At 43.8% G+C, this 22,954-nt stretch overlaps 1 protein-coding gene across 3 annotated transcripts in view; it reads left to right on the top strand.

The window, feature by feature from the left end:
• LOC149441443 (cadherin EGF LAG seven-pass G-type receptor 2-like) overlaps nt 1–22,954 on the top strand; it is a 465,765-nt gene that overhangs the window by 432,054 nt on the left and 10,757 nt on the right. For all 3 annotated transcript variants that reach the window (XM_089657338.1, XM_089657336.1, XM_089657337.1), the window contains exon 33: nt 19,207–19,380. In XM_089657338.1, the coding sequence (XP_089513464.1) occupies nt 19,207–19,380 (174 nt within the window). The remainder of the gene's footprint in view (nt 1–19,206; nt 19,381–22,954) is intronic.

Genomic DNA, 22,954 nt, shown 5'->3' with positions numbered 1-22,954 from the left:
TCAACCAATGTGATTGTCTGGATTTTTTTTTCTCATTTTGTCTTTCATAGTTGAGGTCTACCTATGATGCCAATTACAGGCCTCTCTCATCTTTTTAAGTGGAAGAACTTGCACAATTGGTGGCTGACTAAATACTTTTTGCCCCACTGTATGTCTACAAGTACGTTTCGAGTGTTGACTGCGCCTGTAAGTTTTTCTGCACTCCGTAGAATTGCTATTTACCTTTTTCCTCTCCTGGGACTACCACAGCTTAATGTTATCCAACATGTATTGTTGTTGATATATCATGCTAGCCTGCCGGATCTGGTCTACTACTGATATGGGGAGCCCACCTGGCCGGGACTCTTTGCTTGTTTGTGCCCTTTCACCCCCCACTTTATGGTCACTCTGCCCTGGCGGTAGTAGCTTTCCTAGTTAGGAAACTTTCTCTGTAGACTGTCTTCTCTCTTTTCTTCTACATTTTGCTGCTTTCTGCCCCCTTCTCTCCCCCTTCCCTCCCCCCCCCCCCCCCCTTTCTTTCTTTTTTTTTTTTCCCCCCTGGGTAAGGGAGATGGTGCATTCCGGTGCTGCACTCCTTTTAGCTGCCGTAACCCTCAGATTTCATTCTTGGAATGTCATAGGGTTGAATTCACCTGAGAAGCACCCCAGTTGCCTCACTGAACTTTGGAGACGCAGAAAGTAGAGTCCCATTTTTGCGCCGATCGGGTCTCAAAACTCACTCCAGGAGACCCATTTTCAGGCCGATTGGGTCCCAAAACTCACTGATAAACATTTCAGTCTGGCCTACCATTGCCCGTCTCCTACGTCTAAATCTTTAGTATGATGAGTATCCTTATAGCAAAAACCCTTGCCTGGCAGTTTCTCAATGAATGATTTGGAGGGCAGGTTCTTGCTCTTAAAGGGCACGATCAATTCTCAGACTTTCACCCTGGTGAACATTTACCTTCCTAACACAAACCAATTGGAGGTTCTGGAACCTTTCTTACGTTTTGGAGTCCTTCCTTGAGGGTGCTCTGGTATTAGGAGGGGACTTCAACTTCACTCTAGACCTCCATAAGGACTCCTCGACGGGCTCATCCCCGATGTTGCTGAAAGATTGACTTCGTCTTCGAGACCTTTTACACGCCTGCCAATTAGTCGATATTTGGAGGATCATGCACCCACAAGAGCGTGATTATACCTTTTATTCTGCGGTACATGGCTCCTACTCTAGGATTTACTTTTTCCTGACACAACATCGAACGATACCCATGCTCCCTAAGTCTGATATAGGTCACATTGCACTCTCAGATCACACGCCAGTTTTTTTTGGAACTAGTCCTGTCCAATGTGACCCCCCCAGTCATGGCGACTCAATGATTGTCTCCTCAAGGATCCTGACTTGTCTAAAGAGCTTCAGAGGGAACTAACCTCTTACTTTGCATCTAACGTGAACTCAGTGGACAATCCCCTTTCTATATGGGCTGCTCACAAATGTTACATTAGAGGTATTTTAATAAAGCTGGGGCGTATCCGTAAACAACAGTGTGCCAAGACTCTATCTGACCTCTTGACGAAACTTCATACCCTGGAACGGCGACATAAAGACAAATCAGACCTTGCTTCTGAGGCGGAATTGGTGCGGATTCGGGAAACGATCAGGGACCATTTTTTCCATAACGCGAAGCAGGTCTTGCTTAATACACGCCGAACGTTTTATGAATACGGTGACAAGTGCGGTCGATTATTCTTTAATGTGTTGAGAGAAAGGCGATCTCGGTCTTATATCCCAACCATGCTTGATCCCGCTGGTAGCAAACTCCATACCTCTTCGGATATGATGAAGGTCTTCAGAGAATTTTACCTCAAACTTTATAACCTAGACCCAGTCCCTCCTACTTCCTCGACCTGTCCTTACTTGGATTCCATTCGGGAGAACGGGAGTCACTTTCTCAACCCATTTCAGCAGAGGAATTTGCTGCAGCCATAGCCTCTACCCAAACAAAGAAGGCTTTTGAACTAGACAGTTTTTCTCTGCTTTATTATAAAACGTTCCGTAATTGTTTAGCGCCTCATTTCCTGTCTTCTTTTAATGCTATTTTAGAAGGACATGCCATTCCTCAGGATATGTTACGGGCTGCCACCATAGTCATTCCGAAACTGGATTAGGACTCCCTGTTATGCTGCATTTATAAGCCTATCTTCCTTCTGAATTGTGACCTTAAAATCTTGGCTTCACGTCTGAATGTGTTGATGCAACTTCTTATCGCACCTGATCAAGTTGGCTTCATAGTGACGCGAGAAACTAGAGACAACACTATCCGTAATTTAAATGTTATTGAGCAAGCTAGGAGATCTAGCATCCCTATCATGCTTTAGTCCACTGACGCTGAGAAGGCGTTCGATCATGTAGACTGGAGGTTCCTTCAGGAGACACTACACCATGTTGGGATGCCCTCTCACATTTTACGATGGGTCTCCGCTTTATACACTAACCCCACCGCCACTGTTCGCGTGAATGGTCTAGAATCTGACCCCTTCCCAATTTCTAATGGCACAAGACAGGGTTGCCCCCTGTCGCCTTTACTACCTTAGAACCTTTTCTCCATCATGCCAACTCTAACCCAAACATTAGCTGGGTTCAGGCGGGGGCGTTGCAACACAAAGGAGCGGCCTATGCTGATGACCTTTTGTTCTATATTTCCAATCCGATGACTTCACTGCCTTCTTTGTTACAAGAATTGAAACTGTATGGGGCTCTTGCCAAGTTTAACCACTTCCAGACCGGCCGTTGTATATAAACGGCCGGACGGTGGCACTGCAGGGTCAGGTGGCCGTTTATAAACGGCCTCCCCGCACCCTGCTTGTGCGCGCTCCCCAGGAGCGCACAGCACCGCGATCTGGTGCCCGCTGTGTCCTCCGGACACAGTGAAACACCGATCGTCGGACGGGACCTCTGTACGAGGTCCCCATCATGTGATCACTGATTGGCCAATCAGTGATCACATGCAAAGTAGTAAGCAAGATGTCACTTGTGACATCATTGCTTACTATGTGAAATCTGTGAATGATCACAGAGGTCACATGGTACAAGGCTATTCACAACAGCCTTGTACCATGTGACAAGTGGTTTGGCTCACTCAGTATTTCTCAATGGCTGCAAGAATGCAGACAGAGAGAAAAAGAAATGATTGCTTTTACATCCTATATGGGTAAGCAGTGTAAAAAAAAATCTTCATCACCCCCCAAAAGTAGTATAGTGTCACCATAGTGACACTGTACTGCTAGGGTGACAGTATGCATAAAAAAATAAAATAATAATATAAAAAAAAATGTAAAATAAAAAGTTTAAAAATTATAATTTTTGGTTATAAACTAATTTGGCTTATTTTTTCTTTTTTACTAAAAAGTTAACGGAATAAATTTTGGCCAAGATTTATGATGAAATATTATTTATTTGCAAAACTTTATAAGAAAAACACCTTTTTTCACAATTTTTGGACATTTTCATTTACATAGCAAAAAAAATTAAAATCCCAGCGGTGAATAAATACCATCAAAATAAAGTTTTATCTGTCTCAAAAAAATGGTAAAAAATTCATATTCTTATGGTAAAAAATTCATATTCAGTGTTGCATGACTGCGCAATTGTCATTCAAAGTGTGATAGCGCTGAAAGCTGAAAATTGCCGTGGACAGGAAGGGGGTAAAAGTGTCCGGACTGGATTAAAGTTAATCTCCAAAAATCGGAAGCGTTGAATGTCTTCATGCCAGAATCCACGCTTTGGAGCCTTCATCCTTCTTTCCCATTTAAATGGGCAACCTGTTCCCTATAATATCTTGGGACAAACATACCCGCCAATTTATCTGATGTCTTCCTTTGTAATTTTCAACTGTTCTTGGTCAAATTGCAGGCAGACCTTCTGAAATGGGATGGGCTGGCTTTCTCCTGGTTTGGCTGTTGTAATATTTTAAATATGAATGCCATGCTCAGACTTCTATACTTGCTGCAGATGTTACCGATCAGGATACCTCAGTGATTTTTTTTCGTGCTGTTCACTCTGCATTCACTTGCTTTCTGTGGTGAGGAAAACGTCCACGTACTGATCGTGCTCTGTTACTACGCCCCAAGCTTAAAGGGGGTATGGGCTTCCCGGATCCAGCCCTGTATTGCACGGCTGTTCACATGACAGGGGTGGTTGATTGGTGCAGACATGGGCATATGAAACTATGGGTGGGACTGGAGAGGGAGATGGCCCAAGCTCCACTAGCAGGGTTACCCAGGGCAGGCAAGATGCATACTGCCTCACACCCGGTCATTAGCCCCACACTAGCAGAGATGGACAGATTTTTTACGTCTATCTTCCGTATCTGGCTTCCCTTCACCGATGACACCAGGTATTGGCTGTCACGATCGCGGCGTCAGACCCCAGACCTTCTCACCAAACTCATGACCGAAGGGCTAGCTCAGTGGTGGGCAACCTTTTTTTTCAACTGAGCCAAATCTCGCCAAAACCACGATTGAAATTTATTTTGAGAGCCACATTTTTAAAACTGAAAATACATCCCCCATATAGTAATTCATCCCCCATGGTAATTCATCCCCCATGGTAATTCATCCCCCATGGTAATTCATCCCCCATATAGTAATTCATCCCCCATAGTAATTCATCCCCCATATAGTAATTCATCCCCCATAGTAATTAATCCCCCATATAGTAATTCATCCCCCATAGTAATTAATCCCCCATATAGTAATTCATCCCCCATATAGTAATTCATCCCCCATATAGTAATTCATCCCCTAAATAGTAATTCATCCCCCATATAGTAATTCATCCCCCATATAGTAATTCATCCCCCATATAGTAATTCATCTCCCATATAGTAATTCATCTCCCATATAGTAATTCATCCCCCATATAGTAATTCATCCCCCCTATAGTAATTCATTCCCCATATTGTGTCGATTCACTTACCTTTGCTCCGCGCGTTCCTCTCGCCGTGTTCCCGCGCCGTTCCGGTCTTCAGGGTGGACTGTGAGAGGAGAGGAGTTCGTCACGCTGCCCCGCCTACATCCTGACAGCCAATGTTTGCCACGCTCCGCGGGCCGTAGTTTGCCCATTGCTGGGCTAGCTGCAGAGTCCTAACTTTTGGGGCGCCGCCCGAGAGGAGGGAGGGGAGCGGGCGCCCGACACACAGAAGAGCCGCATTAAAATGTGTAAAGAGCCGCATGTGGCTCGCGAGCCGCGGCTTGCCGACCACTGGGCTAGCTGATCTGCAACCGCGATGTGACGTGCATAACAATGCCACACGCAGCTGCACCCTGCACAATGATTTTCCAGCTAATGGATACCGATCGATGGGCCAGCAGCCTGAATCGTTTGTTAACGGGTCAGGTTAATTACGCAATTAACCCTTCACACTGCCACCACCTCCTTTTTGATCAGAGAAAGAGGAAACTTGGCGTTCAGCTATAACACTATAATGGTTGATATAATTGTCTATACAAAACGGTCCGCAGGCTGGTTATACAGAGGTTCAAACAAACACAGTAGCGTTCTCTTTAAAGGCAGGGATTTGTAAATTGCAATTAAGAGCTATAGAAACAGTTCAACACTTTCAGAAAGAAAGATTTATTACCAAGAGGTCAAACGGGTGCAATAAAAATATTTACAGAAAAAGATGTAACTAAAAAAAAAAAATATATATATATATATATATATATATATATATATATATATATATATATATACATACATACATACAGAGACTAGCAGCACAGCAAAGAGATATCAGGGAGAGGTTAAAAGGTTAAGATACTTGCCATTAAGCCTTGGATGTAAGCAAATCAACTTTCTGAGCAGAAGGGCTTTGATCTCCCTATGTTACTATGGAAAAAATGGGAGATGTCTTCAACTCAACTTTCTTAGGCCTGACAGCCTCTTTTGTGTTCCCCAGCAGGGGGTGGTTCTGAAGTCAAGGACCAATCCCCTGTTTAGGGAGGAATCGTCAGGCGGAGCCCTAAATTGGAGCCAACATCTTTCATAACTCATATTCTGGTCCATAACCTTCCATCTGCACCAGGGACCTCCCACCCGCGGGTAGATCATTATGCAGACATTTCTGAGGATTGACCAGATGTGAATTATGAAGTTGTATGCTAAACGGTTTGCGAGATCTATTTTTCTGCTTTCCCGTGCACCCGAGACAAGGCAAGTGACCCATCAAACTGTTCGCCTGCTCATCGTCCATCTGATGATATGTCCGGCTTTTATGTATGTCTCTCATATTCCAAGATATGAGACATAGGGAAAAACGGTACTTTTAAAAATGTTATCTGGTGTGTGCTTCTTGGATTCCCAAGAAGCACACACCAGATAACATTTTTAAAAGATCCGTTTTTCCCCTATGTCTCATATCTTGGAATATGGGAGACATACATAAAAAGCCTTGAACTCCTGGGAAGGCTCTGTTATCTTTTTACAAGGTGTGAAATTACACAGGTTCTTTAGTCAGGGAGATTCCAACTCTCTTGGGGCCTTTACAGCTCCTATGACCCTCCTGTGACCTTCCTAACTCACACACATACTGGCCACATGTTGCTGGGCCTCTCAGGAAGGGAGGGGGGAAAGATGAGGGGAGAAAATGGAGATGCCTAACAAAATGGTTTAACCGCGTCCATCTCTGATGCGCATGTTTGCGACAACTCCCCCTCAGGTGGTTGCATGGGAGGGAACTACAATTTCCTTCCTGACGCAACCGACCTCTGCCCAGAGGTTCCCCTTGGGTCGACCTGGTACCGCTGCACTGCTTGAGAATCAAGTTCCGTCTGGAAAGGAATCGTCTCTCCCCGGCAACACTGCTGGGCCGACCAAGTGAGTGGTCACGGGTGGGCACCAGTCGGCTGTGGCTGTCCGAATACCGTGGCGACTGCCGGGGTGCCCACCTGTTCACAAAGCACTTCGGCTTAGGGGTGTCACCTGCTAACATATTAATATGTAGCTTCTTGTCGAGGTAGAGGAGATTTCCCTCTCCCATCTTCTTCCTCAGGCCTAGGACTACATCTGCGCCTGTGTGCATCGGAACCGGACAGGCGAGTTCTGGAACTCGCCTCCCAGTGGTGTCCACAGGCACCTTCATCCAAGATGGACAGTCCTCGTTACCTGCTAGCATCCAGGACACCAGTTCTGCCAGTTTCATGTCTACTAGGTCCGTCACAGGTCCAGCTGAGCCATGATAGTTTCACCCAGGCTTCTTACCGTAGCCAGCTGCACCCACGACTGACGTCACCTGTTTTTTTGGCCTGGGGAGCAGACCAGGCCACCACTGCCTCAGTCTCCCCATGCCCAGACCTCTGGGGGCCTCTTCCTACTGGTGTGTTCCAAAACTGAACCACTGACATGCCCCTCTGACAGTTACCCTTCTCGACTGGCAAACTAGGCACGGGCAGTTTGTTCCTGACTAGTGACAGGGGCCCGAGTTGCTCTTCCCAGATGGGGCCGAACACTGCAAGGCCCCTAAAGTGGGCAACTGCACTCAGTTCCACTCCACATTGCAGGTCATTCCTGACCCCTGGAGAGGTGCATTCTCAACCCCAATGAGCTCTTTCGTGGATTCAGGCAAGCCACATGTGGTAGGGAAGGCTGGCTCGTCCTGAGCCTGCTGGGTTAGAGATGGTGGCCCATACCCCTTGCTCAGGTCCATGATGGTAAAACAGCAGGCACCCTCCGGATGCTCCATGACCTCATGGCTCCTGGGCATGGGGTAGGCCACAACCACAGGGCTGGCGCTCAGTTTTCCAAGGTCCTCAGAAAACCTGGTCATCTGATCCTGTTTGGGGATTGAGACTACCGGGGATGCCCAGACTCTAGCTGACCCCTGGATCCCTGACTGCGCCATTCCCTCGGTCTCTTTGGCCCATTCAGCCTGCACCTCCTGAGTCCAGACACCATCTATCATAGGCATGGCCAGCAGCTTCGGGACATGAGTGCCTAGGACATAGGTTTGTCTGCTTGTTGACACACCATGACAGGTGAGATCAAATAACATGCCTTCAGGCTCCCAGCCCCCAGTGAATAGGCCAGTCATTCCCGCCTCCCTGTTCCTTTGTTTACACTTCCCAGCAGGGGAGCTTACATTTAACCAGAGGCTGAAATCCCCATATGATTGATTTTCCAGGGCTGCCTTACTCGTGGAACCACAAGTCCCAGCTAGCTGGCCTCTGAAGGTCCTTTGTGAATTGCTTTTTAGTGCTGCCTGATGTGTGGAACTACAAGTCCCAGCCGGCTGTTGTGTACCCTTCTTAGCAGGGAAACTCACAGCTAGCTGACCTCTGAAGTTCCTTTGGGAATCGCTTTTCAGTGCTGCCTGATATGTGGAACTACAAGTCCCAGCCGGCTGTTGTGTACCCTTCTTAGCAGGGCAACTCACAGCTAGCTGACCTCTGAAGTTCCTTTGGGAATCGCTTTTCAGTGCTGCCTGAGGCGTGGAACTACCAGTCCCAGCCGGCTGCCCAGTCCCATGCAAGGCCAACGCCTGGGCACTTATCAAGGCATAATCTTTTGAGCCTGGGTAAGGGACAAGCCTATCCAGACCCTCCCTTGGCTCAGCCCCCAGAGATTGTACCTCTGCCCCCTTCACAGCACTGTGGGTGACCCCCAACACTGAAAATGCATCATTTGTTTCCTCATGAATATCATAATCATCGTTAGCACTACCAACATTCTCATCAACATTACTGACTTTATCAATGACATTACTGACATTACCATCAACGTTACTGACATTATCATCCCCATTGTCATTATTACCATTATCAACAGTCACGTTTATAATATCAATGAAACATGAGTTCGATACCTCCCCAGGCAAGGGGATTTCTTCTCGTTCTCCAGTTAATGGAGAATCCTGTAGCCCCACTCCATTCCCAGCCCCCTCCCTAGGTCCATCCACAGGCTGCCCAGACATTACCCCAATATCCGCACACAGTACCTTGGCATGTCCAGAGAGTTCCAGGGGGCCCTTCCGAGTATTCTCGGCAGGGGCATAATGAGAAACAAGAGGGCCTAGATCAGCACCCAACAAGACAGGTGTGGGAATTTCCTCTGAGATCCCCACCTCCCTCATCCCCCTTCCCGCACCCCAATCTATGAATACCTTTGCACAGGGTATGTGTGAACGGGTCCCGCCAACTCCTGTGAGGGTAAGGAACTTTCCTGGGATGAAGTTCCTTTGCTCAGTCACCTCTGGCCGGATCAAGGTGACTTCTGCCCGGTGTCCCGGAAACCAGTTACAGACCGGTTGCCCACAGTGACTGGCTGCAAGTTGGCGGGGGTTACCCGCATCTTCCTGCAAACGAACAGCATGGAAGAAGAGTTGCTGGCCGGCTGGCCAGATGATGTCGTCTACTTCTGCTCAGGCCACTGCGTCCTGAGATGTCCGGCTTTCCCACAGGTGAAACATCTGCGGTTGTCAGGCAGGAATGGCTTGGCTCCAAGAGCTGCAGGTGTGAGCAGATGGGAAGCTTGACTCACCGACGTAGGAGAGGTTGCTAGGGGCGATTTCCCCCCTAGCTGTTTGGAGGAGCCTTGCGAGGGTCAGGCACCTGCGTGTGGACGAAGGTATCTGCCAAATCGGCTGCATCTTTAGTAGATGCTGGCTCCCTCTCCAAGACAAACTGTCTCGCGTCGGCCGGGCAAATGTGCAAAAGTTGATCTTGTATCATGAGATCTTCCAAAGACTCATAGGAGTCAGCTTTCAGTCCCTTAGTCCACTGTCGGAATGTGGTGCGTAAGCGACTTGCCACATCCGTGTAGGAGTCCCCAGGTCCCTTCTGCATGGACCTGAACCGCTTGCGGTACACTTCCGGGGTAATTTGGTACTTCCGGATGATGCCATCTTTTAGAGCTTCATAATCGTCGTCCTGCCCCTCTGGCATTTCAACAAACGCATCCAGCGCCTTGCTTTGTAGCCCTGGTGTCAGGTACTGAGCCCATTGAGTTGGGGGCACATGGTATTGACGGCACGTTTTTTCAAATGACAGTAAGTACGTGTCAATGTCGCTATCTTTTTCCATCACTGGAATTTTGGCTGCGCCCACGGCCAGAGTGGCATCCCTGTGCTCTAGGGACCCGATGTTCTGCACCTGTTGCTGGGGCTGGAGCCTTGCCATCTCCAGCTCGTGCTGATGATCAGCTTCTGTTAAATATTGCGACACTTATATTATTTAAGTGTCTGTCTTAGGCGTTTGAGGTAAAGTGTTCTAGTGCCAGGCTGATTTAAAACAGTGTGACTTTTATTTAATTCACACTTGGCATCAACATAAAATGAATACAAAAGATAAAATAAAATACAGAGTAAAATATAACAAAAGTTGTAGATTATGGAAAAAGAAATAAGCTTTGGAGAAATGTCTAATCTCTTGCCTGTTCTATGACAAGTGTTTCAGTCTTGGCAAGGAAGACAACAGGTGTATCAAGGCTTTGTAGGCCTTAAGAAAACAAAAATGTCAGTGCGTGTCAGCTGTATAATGTATTGATGTATGTCTGTGAGTGTGTGTATGTGTCTCTCTATCTCTAAGGCACATCTTATATATATTTTACCAGACCAACCCACTAAACAGTTATTTCCTAATTCAGTGTGAGCTAAATAAGTAAAAGCCTTTTTTGTACTTCTTCTATACTTATAACTCTTTGTGTCCATATTTGTAAACCTTCTAAACTTGTAAGTCTTAGTGTCCATATTTGTAAAGCTTCTATACTTATCACTCTTAGTGTGATGTTATCTTCAAACCTCTTAGACGACAGAAATACATGATACTGTTACATGATATACAATGGCTTGACATATCTTTAGAAAGGGACAATTGATCACATAAATGCATATAACCAACAATAATTGATACTAAACTTATCACACACTATTCCTAACTAATAAATTAATTATATGAAATAATTATCCAACTAACTATATTATAGATTAGACATGATTTTCTTTATAAAAGACATATACTTTCTTTGCTCTACTGCATACCAATATCTTTTTACATTCCAATTTGCTATTCTTAAAACAAGCTTATGACCTGCTGACCTCTTAGACATGAATATACCATGGTTCATCTTTAACACCTGTTTTCCAAAGCTTTCATACACACGCAAAGTTAAAAATTACTTTACTTGTCATTTTAGAGGAGACACTGATATGAAAAGATACAGACGTCTGTTTTATGGTGAATTAATTTCTTACAGCTTCCCTCTGCACCGCCTCTCTCAGCCGCTGCTCGGCATTCCTCTCTCTCCGCCGCTGCTCGGCATTCCTCTCTCTCCGCCGCTGCTTGGCGTTCCGCAGCTTCTCTGTCAGCCGCTCTCTCAGTCTGGCAGTCAAGGAACAGCAGGTATGCCATGAGATCCATCTCCATGACACGTTTCAGGGCTTTCTGCGTCTGAGGAGAGTATGTGCTGATTACAGGCACTCCGGTGCTGGCCCGCTCAGGCGGTGGTGTGACGATACCATTCGGTGATCTTCCAGTGTCAGTCTCTGTATGCCCATCCTGCAAGGCCGTCTCTGAGCCACTGGGATTGTGGGTAGCGGGAACCTCTTCATGTTCAAGTTCCCCCGAGTTCTGATCTGCTCGGATATCATACTCCACTAGATCACTAATCAAATCTTCACACGATTTTTGCGACCTACGTCCAATCCTCGGTAGGTACATTCCACCTTCAAATCACCTTTGTTCATTTTCTCGTATTCTGTGGCACCGGGCATAATTGCAAGCAAAGATAGAATAGAAAGTAGGAAAAGGAAGTAGCTGCTGCTATGTGTGTGTGTGTGTCTCTCTCTCTCTCCCCCCCCCCTCTCTCTCTCTCTCTCAATATATATATATATATATATATATATGCACCGCTTGTTTCTAAGGACTGTTTCCACAAAGGTTACAATCCTTCAGTGCAGAGCCAATTTTTTAATGCAACTATCCCACGTACGCTGCCAACAATATGTTACGATCGCGGCGTCAGACCCCAGACCTTCTCACCAAACTCGTGACCGAAGGGCTAGCCGATCTACAACCATGATGTGACGTGCATAACAATGCCACACGCAGCTGCAACCTGAACAACGATTTTCCAGCTAATGGATACTGATCGATGTGCCAGCAGCCTGAATCGATTGTTACTGGGTCAGGTTAATTACGCAATTAACCCTTCACACTGCCACCACCTCCTTTTTGATCAGAGAAAGAGGAAACTCGGCGTTCAGCTATAACACTATTTGATATAATAATAATAATATATAATTGTCTGTACAAAACGGTCCGCAGGCCGGTTATACAGAGGTTCAAACAAACACAGTAGCGTTCTCTTTAAAGGCAGGCATTCGTAAATTGCAATTAAGAGCTATAGAAACAGTTCAACACTTTCAGAAAGAAAGATTTATTACTAAGAGGTCAAACGGGTGCAATAGAAATATTTACAGAAAAAGATGTAACTAAGATATATATATATATATATATATACACATACAGGAAAAGATGTAACTAAGATATATATATATATATATATATATATATATATATATATATATATATATATGTGTATACATACAGGAAAAGATGTAACTAAGATATATATATATATATATATATATATATACAGGAAAAGATGTAACTAAGATATATATATATATATAAACATACAGAGACTAGCAGCACAGCAAAGAGATATCAGGGAGAGGTTAAAGGGTTAAGATACTTGCCATTAAGCCTTGGATGTAAGCAGATCAACTTTCTGAGCAGAAGGGCTTTGATCTCCCTATGTTACTATGGAAAAAATGGAAGATGTCTTCAACTCAACTTTCTTAGGCCTGACAGCCTCTTTTGTGTTCCTAAACTGGAGCCAACATCTTTCATAACTCATATTCTGGTCCATAACCTTCCATCTGCACCAGGGACCTCCCACCCGCGGGTAGATCATTATGCAGACATTTCTGAGGATTGACCAGATATGAATTATGAAGTTGCATGCTAAACGGTTCACGAGATCTATTTTTCTGCTTTCCCGTGCACCCGAGACAAGGAGAGTGACCCATCAAACTGTTCGCCTGCTGATCGGGACTTACAGTTGAGTTTTACCGTACCCCAGAAGGACCGCATTCTCCTATTTGCGCATAAGTCTTCCCTTTGCAGCAAATACCAAGAGTCTTCATATAAACTAATTACCTGATGGTATAGAACCCCATCGGTCTTGGCCAAACTTTTCCCCAACCAATAGGACCGGTGTAGGTGTTGTGAACAACACCCGGGGACTATCCTTCACATTTTTTGGGATTGTCCCAAACTTCAGTCCTTTTGGCAACCAGTGCTCCATCTCATACACAAATTTATGGACATATCTCAACACAATAACCCAGCAGTGGTCCTCCTTAATCCCATTCCTATGTCAGGAAATCTCTCCTTAAGCAGCTTCTCAACGCTGCATGTGCGTGTTTTCCATCTCAGTGGAAGCAACAGGCAGCCCCGACTGTGACTCAATGGTTTGCCAGGGTGAATCACATCGAACAGATGGAGAATTTGACTTCTGATATCAGAGACAAATCGGAGGAACATAAGTCCAGATGGTTTTATTGGGACCTTTTTCACTTCTCAGACGAATACCTCCAATATGTTTAATATATGCAATGTGCAATTTCCGTCTGAGCCATGGGCAATATGTGCTAGCTGGTTCTTCCCCCAGCCCCCCTTTTTTTTTTCTTTCTTCCCTGTGCCTTTCTTTCCCCCTCTCCTCTCTTTCCCAGAACATCAGAAAATCTGGTATGTGCAGTTGCAGTGGAACTAATATCGCAGTTGACTTCACTCTGCTCTGGCAATTTAATGGCGTTTCTGTAGTTATCCAGTGGGGGGCAACGTACGGTGTTTTTATTTAAATGGAAAGTTTGTATTTGCTTTTTGGTTAAACCACTATTGTTATGATTCAGGCTAATGCCTCTCCATGTTGCTTCATTGTAACTGTTGCATACTTCTAAATAAATGTTAATGGGCGGCTATGGCCGTGTTTCAACCTAAAAACAGTGCATGCATCTTTTCCAAAACACACTCGCAGGTAAACCACATGGTCTTTTTGGCCATGTGGTTTCCCTGTGCATCTTGCAAGAGCAGCACAATTCAGCTGCAGGTGGTTGCGGGTGTGGGAACAGGTGTGATTCCTGTACCCGCAGCCAGCCCTCAACCTACGAACTAGTGTGAACTAGGACTAAGGGTAGATTTAGACATGCCTCTAAATCCCCTTTACCTCTGAAACCTAAGACTACACTCCAGAGGCTACTGACAGGCAGCGAGGAAGCGATTCGACACCTCACCACCTGTTTTAACCCCATTTTTGCAGACAACTGCGCCACAATCGCATGCATTGCATGTGGTTGTGAGGCATTTGCAGTACTTCCCACTTGATTTGAATATGTAACGTTTGGCAGGCAGCATCGCTTACAAGTCAGGTCAACTTTGCCACAGTCGTGAAGCATTGCAGCCCCAGTATGTAAACACCCTCGTCCACTGCCTATTGCAACTTAAGGAGGGATGGTTGGTGGGCAGCAGAAACACAGCTCAACCGTGCATTTCTGCTGCCCCCCTCCCCACAACCGCAGGTCTAGACAAAGCCTAAAGCCTTGTTCATGCAGGACCCACGTGAACAGGTAACATGGGAATCCATGCAGGTGGTACCATTGATGTCAATTGGGACACAGCGGCTGCACAGGTATGTAAAGGTGTTCTGTCCCTACCATATCAATTGAGACACAGCGGCTACATGGACACAGCCACTGCTCCCAACTTGACATCCATGTGGGCGCATGTCCCTGTTTGGTTTGAGGCCATGCACCTATACCTGCATGTCAGATCTGTCCTTGCAGCCGCTGCTTCTCAGCTGACATGAATAGGCTGCCTACACAGGGATGCACAGAACACCTGTGCATCCCCATGCAGGTAAACATGGCCCTTCATGGGCATACGCTTTAGCACATCCTATTGAATGAGACCTTGGTAGGTACAGTATTTAGCAGGAATTTTGTAAGTTATGTTGTGTTTGTGTGCTAATAAGGATTTTTGTGGGTTTTTTTTAGTGAAAATAACTATTTGATAAACATTTGCTCAACTATTGTGAGACCTAAAACAATCAGTAGCACCTTTGTTTTCATTCTACTGGTCATATGCTTCAGAAAAAATATGGTTTGGTGGGGTCTTTTACAGGCCGTGAAAACTGGAAGTGAAAAATTAAAATCTCCAGATTTTTAGACAAATGTTTGCGTATGTTCAATTTTCACCATTTCCCCAAAAATGTGCAATAAAAAATTTACAAACATTTGTTATTTGTTAACTAAACACAGGTTACGCTTTTATATTAGGAATTTAGCAGGAATTTTGTAACATTTTCTGTGTTTGTATCTGCAATTGTAAATACACAGCAGGTGTCTCTAAGCTGTTAGAACAGGGGTAGGCAACCCCCAGCACTAGTGCCAGAGGTGGCACGCAACAGCATCAAGGACAGCATCCAAGGGGAGTCCTGGAAGGGGAGTCCTCCCAAACAATAAAGTTGACCAGCGGCTGCATACAGAATAAGCAGCGTGGCTGGTGCCCGCCCATCTCTATTCCCGCTGGTGTCGGTTCCTGCATTATTACTTACTTAGTCTGGCTGAAAAAAAAAAAAAAGTTAGGAAGGAAGGCAAAAAAAACCCCCAGCAAAGCAGGATCCAATTTTCTCCTGCAAGGGAAAAAATTCCTTTCTGATCCCCCGAGAGGCAATTGGATATTCCCTGGATCAACTTTACCTATACATGTTAGTATCCGGTTATATTCTGTGTATCCAAGGATGAATCCAGGCTCTTTTTAAAGCAATCCACTGCTCTCTCCATACTGCAGCTGTGTCGAGTTGAATTCCCCAGTCTGCTTGTTCTCACTTTGAAAGGGTAAATATATTCTGTATTTTTCCTCCTCCGTGGTACAGCACTCTTTTAGCCTGTCTTTTTTTTTACTATCGGTGTGCCTGCCCTCCCTCTGTACATTTCTGTCCCTTACCATCCATGCCCCAGGCTCAGCTTGGAGGGGATATAGCCAGAGAGGTTTATCTTCAAATGGCTATTAACCCCTTCCACAGCAATCTTCTATGAGTAACAAGTGCAGGAATTGGGGTGATATGAGCTGTAAGGGTGCAGGAACTGGAGATGATCCGAGGTGTAAAAGTTCAGGTATTTGCGTGATCTGAGGTGAGAAAATGCAGGAATTGGGACTGATTTGAGGCCTGAAGAAACAGGAATTGGAGCTGATCTGGGTTGTAAAAATGCAGGAATTGGGGTGAACTGAGGTCTGGAGGTGCAGAAATTGAGACTGATCTGAGGCTTGGAGGTGTAGAAATGGGGCTGATTTGAGGTTTGGTGATGCAAGAACTGGGGTGACCTGAGGAGTGAAGCTGAGGGAATTGTGGTCAGAGTTCTGGGGGTTCTAGAACTGGGGCTTATCTGAGGCCTGAAGGGGCAGCAATTGGGACTGATCTGAGGCCTGGAAGCACAGGAGTTGTCGCTGGAGAATGGGGTTTCAAGGGGCAGAAATTGGGGCTGATCTGAGGCCCAGAGGTGCAGGAATTGGAACTGATCTGAGGTGTAAAGGTGCAGTATTTGGAGTGAGCTGAAGTGTGAAGGTTCAGGAACTGGGAACTATGAGCTGTAAGGGTGCAGGAATTGGAGATGATTTGAGGTGTAAAAGTGCAGGTATTTGTGTGATCTGAGATGTGCTGGAATTGGGACTAATCTGAGACCTGAAGGAACAGGAATTGCGGCTGATCTGGATTGTAAAAAAGCAGGAATTGGGGTGAACTTAGGTCTGGACATGCACAAATTGGGGTAACCTGAGGTGTGATGGTGCAGATATTGGGACTGGCCTGAGGTATGAAGGTGCACAAATTGGGACTGATCTGAGGTGTGAAGGTGCAGAATTTGGGGCTGATCTGAGGTGTGCAGGTGCAGAATTTGGGGCTGATCTGAGATGCGAAGGTACAGGAGTTGGGGTGTAGGGATTGGGATGATCTGATGGGAGAAGGTGCAGGCATTGGTGTGAACTGAGATGTGAAAGTGCAGGATTTGGGGTGATCTGAGGTGGGAAAGGTGCAGGAATTAAGGCTTATTTGAGGCCTGGAGATGCAGAAATTGGAGCTGATCTGAGCTCTAGAGGTGGAGGAATTGGGGTGAGGTGTGAAAGTTTAAGGAATTGGAGCTAATCTGAGGGCTGAAGAAATAGGAATTGGGCTGCCTGGGGTGTGATAGTGCAGGATTTGGGATGATCTAAGGTGTGAAGGTACAGAAATTGGGCTAACCTGAGGTGTGAATGTACAGGAATCCTGGCTGATCTGGGGTGTGAAAGCGCAGGTAATGGGGTGATCTGAGGGGTAAAGGTGCAGGAATTGGTGTGATCTGAGGTGTGAAGGTGCAGTAATGAGGGCTGATTTAGGGTCTGAAGGTACTGAGATTGGGTTTGATCTGAAAGAACATTATTAGGGTGACCACTGTCACCTCACACTTCACTTGCAACTGTATATTTCGCAGAGGTCCTCGGTTGACATATTCATTTCAACCTTACCATACTTGCCTCACAGCACATGTGTTCTGGAAAAGGGGTAAGTTACCATTTATACCATCCTTGAAAGCTCAATATTTTCTTACAATTATTTAAATAGATTACAGCAATTGCTGTATAAAATTATGTTTAGTGATTGAGTTTATAAAGTTGACATTTTTATATAATTGGCATTCTCAATTTCTTCTAGAACATTTTTCGGCACACCATGCTCAAAATGTTGCCTACCCCTGTGTTAGAAATTGACTAAAACTCCTGTTTAGAGTCTTTGTTATGATCTTTGAGGATGTACAGTACATGAGGCTCAAAAGAACAGAGATGGCTTGTTTTAAAGCTATTCTAGGCTAAGTTTACACTTGCATCTGTTTTTACAATCCCCTCATTAAGCTGCAAATTCAGCCACAGTGTTGTACACTTGCTGTAGCTGTGATGATTTGCTTCTCAGAGCAACAAGAAGTGTATTCCCTGTCACAATCAGTGGGAAGTACTTCTCAATGAAAGTGACTCATTCAAGAAAATAGGGTCATGCTTTAACTATGTGTATGGCTTTTAGTGGTCTAAACAGGTGATGACATTAGGTTCCCCGCCCTGTCTCAGGGAAAATGGGAACCTGAAGATGACACTTCTGATTAAACGTGCGTAAAGTGAGCACATGATCTGACATCAGTACATATGCAAGCTGTATGGCGGAATGTGATGAGTTTAATTTCTTTTGCTGCTTTGTGAGTACATTATGTTTACAATAAATATAAATTCATTTTCCTGGCTACGCTATGTATGACCTCTTATTTGTTGAGATACATATAACATGAGAATTCTCCGAAGTGAAGAGGAATAACCTAGTGATGTTGGGGTGATATCTGTGCTGGCTACCATCTGTTTAATATTACAAGATTGATTGTGAACTTCATAAAAAATGGTCTGTGGATTCATTTAGAGGTATATTTTTAATGGTTGTGGTGATGTCCCCGATGGTGATTCACTGGGTGTTGGAGAACACAAGTGGTCACTATTACACATTACTATAATACATTATATGATTTAATTGGACTTTTACATAATATTTCACAATCAGTGTGGTGGACTGAAGCTTATATTGAGGTTGTGTGTGGATTTTGCAATTACTTTTTTTAAGTTGCATTCACTATTGTATGTATATTATAATTACTATTCTTAAGAGTAGAGTTACACATTTGTCTATGTATACTCATTGTAGTGTGGGTTTTGAACAGTTATTGATTTACAGGAAATTTAGTAGTAGTTTTATGTTGTCAATTATGTTCTCGTATAAGTAATCATGAATATGTGTAAGTATGTATGTGTGTGTGTGTGTGTATGAGTGTAATTAATATAAATATATATATATATATATATACACTGTGTATGTATATGTGTGTGTGTGTGTGTGTGTATATATACATATATATATATGTGTGTGTGTGTGTGTGTGTGTGTGTGTGTGTGTGTGTATATATATATATATAAAACCTTGGATACAATGTGGCTGTTGTAGAAATAATGGCATCTCAAAGCATAACATACTGATTTAGGTTTATATCTGTTCTGGAATTTAAGCAGGGTTTATTGTGTTAACACGTCCCATATATTTTACAGATTCAGACTCAGAAAGTGACTTCTCAGTGGATGATGATGATGACCACAGCGGCTCCTTTGCATCCACGCAGTCCTCAGACAGTGATGAAGAAGATGGTGATAGTCCAAGGGTCCCAAGTTGGGATATTGTAACAAGTCTCAACAATGAGAAACATTTCCAAAATTCTCAAAATGGTATATTCATGTTGGAATTTTAGGAAGCTCTTGATTTGGAAAAAGCTTCAGTTACCTCTAATAGCCAATCAGATGTTTGTTTTTATGTTGAAATGATGTAAGTTGCAAAATCTATGGACAAGATTTAGTTGACTTAATTTACACTGGTATTGAAGAAATATAATCACAAGCAGGGGCGGACTTACCATTTGGAAACTCGGGCACTGCCCGAGGGCCCGGGGTCAGTAGGGGGCCCCATGAGATGCCCCTGGTACCTTTTTCATAGGCTTTTTTGAGTTTGGGCAAGGACACAGGGGCCCCATGATTCCCTGTTGCCCGGGGGCCCCATGAGTTGTCAGTCCGCCCCTGATCACAAGCCTACATATAGGTGTCCTTTTATCATGCAGTGGTAAATGACCGATGCTCAGTTCTCTGGCATTCTCATAGGAGACAGTTCTCCTCTGAATGCCTGTTCATGAATCGGTGTAGATCGCTTCTCCTAACGATCATGCGTTATCTAAACATTACTGGTACTATCATCAAAGAAATCCAGCCAGCCTAAAATTTATTGGTATTGATTTGATCAGACATAGCTGGAGGGGTAATCATAAAAAGAGAGAGGTTTCTAAATTAGAAACCAAATGGATTTACAAATTAAGATCTTTGTCCCCCTTAGGACATAACGTTGAAATGGATATTAATTGTTTTATAGATACTAGTTAAGTTATTTTTAGGTCTATTGTATTTATTAATATCTATTCTATTCCTTATGATTAATATGGTTATATTACTTGAGATTTATTATATTTGAGATTTATTGCATATTAATTTCATTATTAAGTTATTTCATGTCTTTTTATGTTGAATATGGATTAATTAATATTCGGCAGGTCACCTATCAATCTAGAGACCGGTTTTTATTCAAATTTTTATTCCAATTTTTCTTAATATCTTATTCATCCATTTCTAAATGTAATCAATATTAATATATATTTTTTCATAACATTTTTATAACATGGTTCTTTTTCCTGGATGTCACATTAGTGTGCATACAGTTTCAATAGACCATCTTATTTATATTTTTTTAATTTTATTATTTTATATTTTTATTTTTATCCAATAGAGATCTAATAAAGTCTATGTTTTTTTAATAAAGTATTAATTTTTTGATCTATTAATCTATTTTTGGTCATAAACCATGTTTTTTGGACATTTACTCATTACAAGAATACAGGTTCTTGTAGTTCCTCAGATCCTCACTAAAATGGCCGACTTGCGATCCAGGCTATTATTAATAATATTGTTAGCATTTTCTTTTACACACTATATATCTTATTATGTAAATCCTTATACAAGGTATACATCTATTTAACCAATTATTTATGCTCTGTTTATTAATAGCCATTTTTATTTATAGCCAGGACCACAACAAAATGGTAGCCGTTTTTATAATTGATTTTTCAAGTATTTTGCTATTACACCTTTAGTTACGTACTCTTTCCACCTAATGAATAGTATCAGCCTTCTGTTTAATCCACAACGCAGGATTTATGATGAACATAATGTTTTTGCCTCAGCCCTCGGTCTCTGCATTGATATGACAGACTTGTCTATGCTTCTACAAAATGGCGCCCGTGTCGCGCATGCTATAAATAGCGGACGACGTTGGCGGCAAGGCCATCCCTTTGATAACGTGTCTTCACACAAAATGCGTCAGGGAGGAGCCTTGCTGCGCTGAAGTCACGCCTTCGACGCCGCATGTTGGTCCAGCGGCCATCTTTAGACATCTTTAGACACTCTGAATTGTAAGCTGGATTTTACCATCTCCCTTATACTTGATTGAAAAATGTGCCAATAAACGTACTGCACTATCAAAATACCTCTGTTTGGTGGCTTCATTCTGAGCCATTTAAGGTGGAGTAATACCTTTTGGTACAAACAGTGCAAAGTGTCTGGATTCGTTTAAGGAGTTATCCTTGTGTGCTGGATTGGTTTGCTGCGAGGTTTGGAGTGCTTTCCGGTGTGTGTGTGCCATTGGAGCCCCCCTCCCCCCAGGTTGTGGCCAGATCCATGATGACCACCAGGGTCCCCTTCTGGAGATTATATTTATGATAAGCGCATATAACTTGTGCTTCATTTTCTTTGCCACGAGAAGTCACCTGCACCGAACCTTGATGTCACTAAAAGTGCTGGAGTACTACATTGATAAATATTCGTTCTCATCCATTCACAAGTTCACTGGACTCATTTTGAAGCACTATATTTTATTATATCATATGTCAATATTGATCCTTTTTTAATTTTATATGGTTATCAGTTGCTCGTGTTTATTTTTTTGTCACTTTATTTATAGATGTTTGTTCATCCATTCACATTTGCACTTGTCATTTTGTTGACAACCTTGGATTTCACTAATTTTGCGCAATTTATTTCTTGCGCTTTATGCACTTAGTCACTTTGTTCCTAGTGATGCATATTTTGTTCTATGATTCACTTGAGGATTAAGGGGTTTATCCTTCTATGCTAGCAGCTTTCTTGTTTTGTGCGCTCACTCAAATTACTTGTTACAAACACAGCTGGGCACCATTTTAAATTTCCACTTTCTGGTGGTTTACCACAAAGGCAGTTAACGAGGAGGTGCTGAGCACTAACGTCAAACTACTGGGTGGAGTGTTGCATGTGTACCCTCTGATCTCTCATTCCTGCTGCCATTCAACTTTGAGGAGGCGTCTTACCTCTGCTGCTCCTGTTGCAAGCAGTATGTAACTTTATCCTAGGTCGGTCCATGCTGCTATAGTGATCTGGTTACCTCCAGCCTCTTGAACCCCTTCTGCTGCCAGCAGCTGGTTCATGAATATTGAAGGCCTAGCCTTAAACTGTGGATTACATTGCCCCTGCATTGCAGTGCTACATGTCAGACCTTTGATACATAGGGAACAGTCCAGCTGCTGTACTTCGGGCCTCCAGCTCAATCTTCATTTTTTGTTCTGGTACTGTCTACAGTGCACCCCCTGAAGGGCTTGATACTGGCAGCCAGGACTTTTTTTTTTTTTTCCTCTGCTTGAATCTGTGCAATCCTTGGAGTCTCCTTCAGCTCTGTCCAACATGGCCCTCTCTTTGGTTCTTTCCCCTGAGGATTTCACTGCAGTCATGCTAACGTTACGGGCTAAATTGCAACTTTGATTATTAAACCCAACTATAGAGGCCATAAGCATAACTTCCACTACTTTCCATGTAGGACCTTTATCTGACCTGTCTGTGGCCTTAGCGGACTCTGAGCCTTCAGCCACTGAGTCCCTTAATGATCTTGCAGGCCATTACCATTACTTCCAAACTTATTGACTGCCTCAGATGTAGTTTGCAGTACTTTCACGGCCAGTTCACACTACATGCGTTTCGGTGTGCTTTTTTTTCTGCATCCAAAATGCACAGGAAGTAGTTTATATGGATGTCAATGTCATAGTTCACATTAGTGCTTGCAGTTCCAGTTGCAGAAAAAAAAAAGTAGAACAGGCTACATTTTTCCTGCACAGAACTGTATTGGAACAAGGTAAAACTCATCAAAAACGTACCGAAAATGCACATGTCCCTATTT

Source organism: Staurois parvus, unplaced genomic scaffold (assembly GCF_062004578.1).
Source record: "Staurois parvus isolate SC_StPar_1 unplaced genomic scaffold, SC_StPar_1.0 ptg000984l, whole genome shotgun sequence".
NCBI lineage: Eukaryota > Metazoa > Chordata > Amphibia > Anura > Ranidae > Staurois > Staurois parvus.
This window is presented reverse-complemented; position numbering and strand designations above follow the sequence as displayed.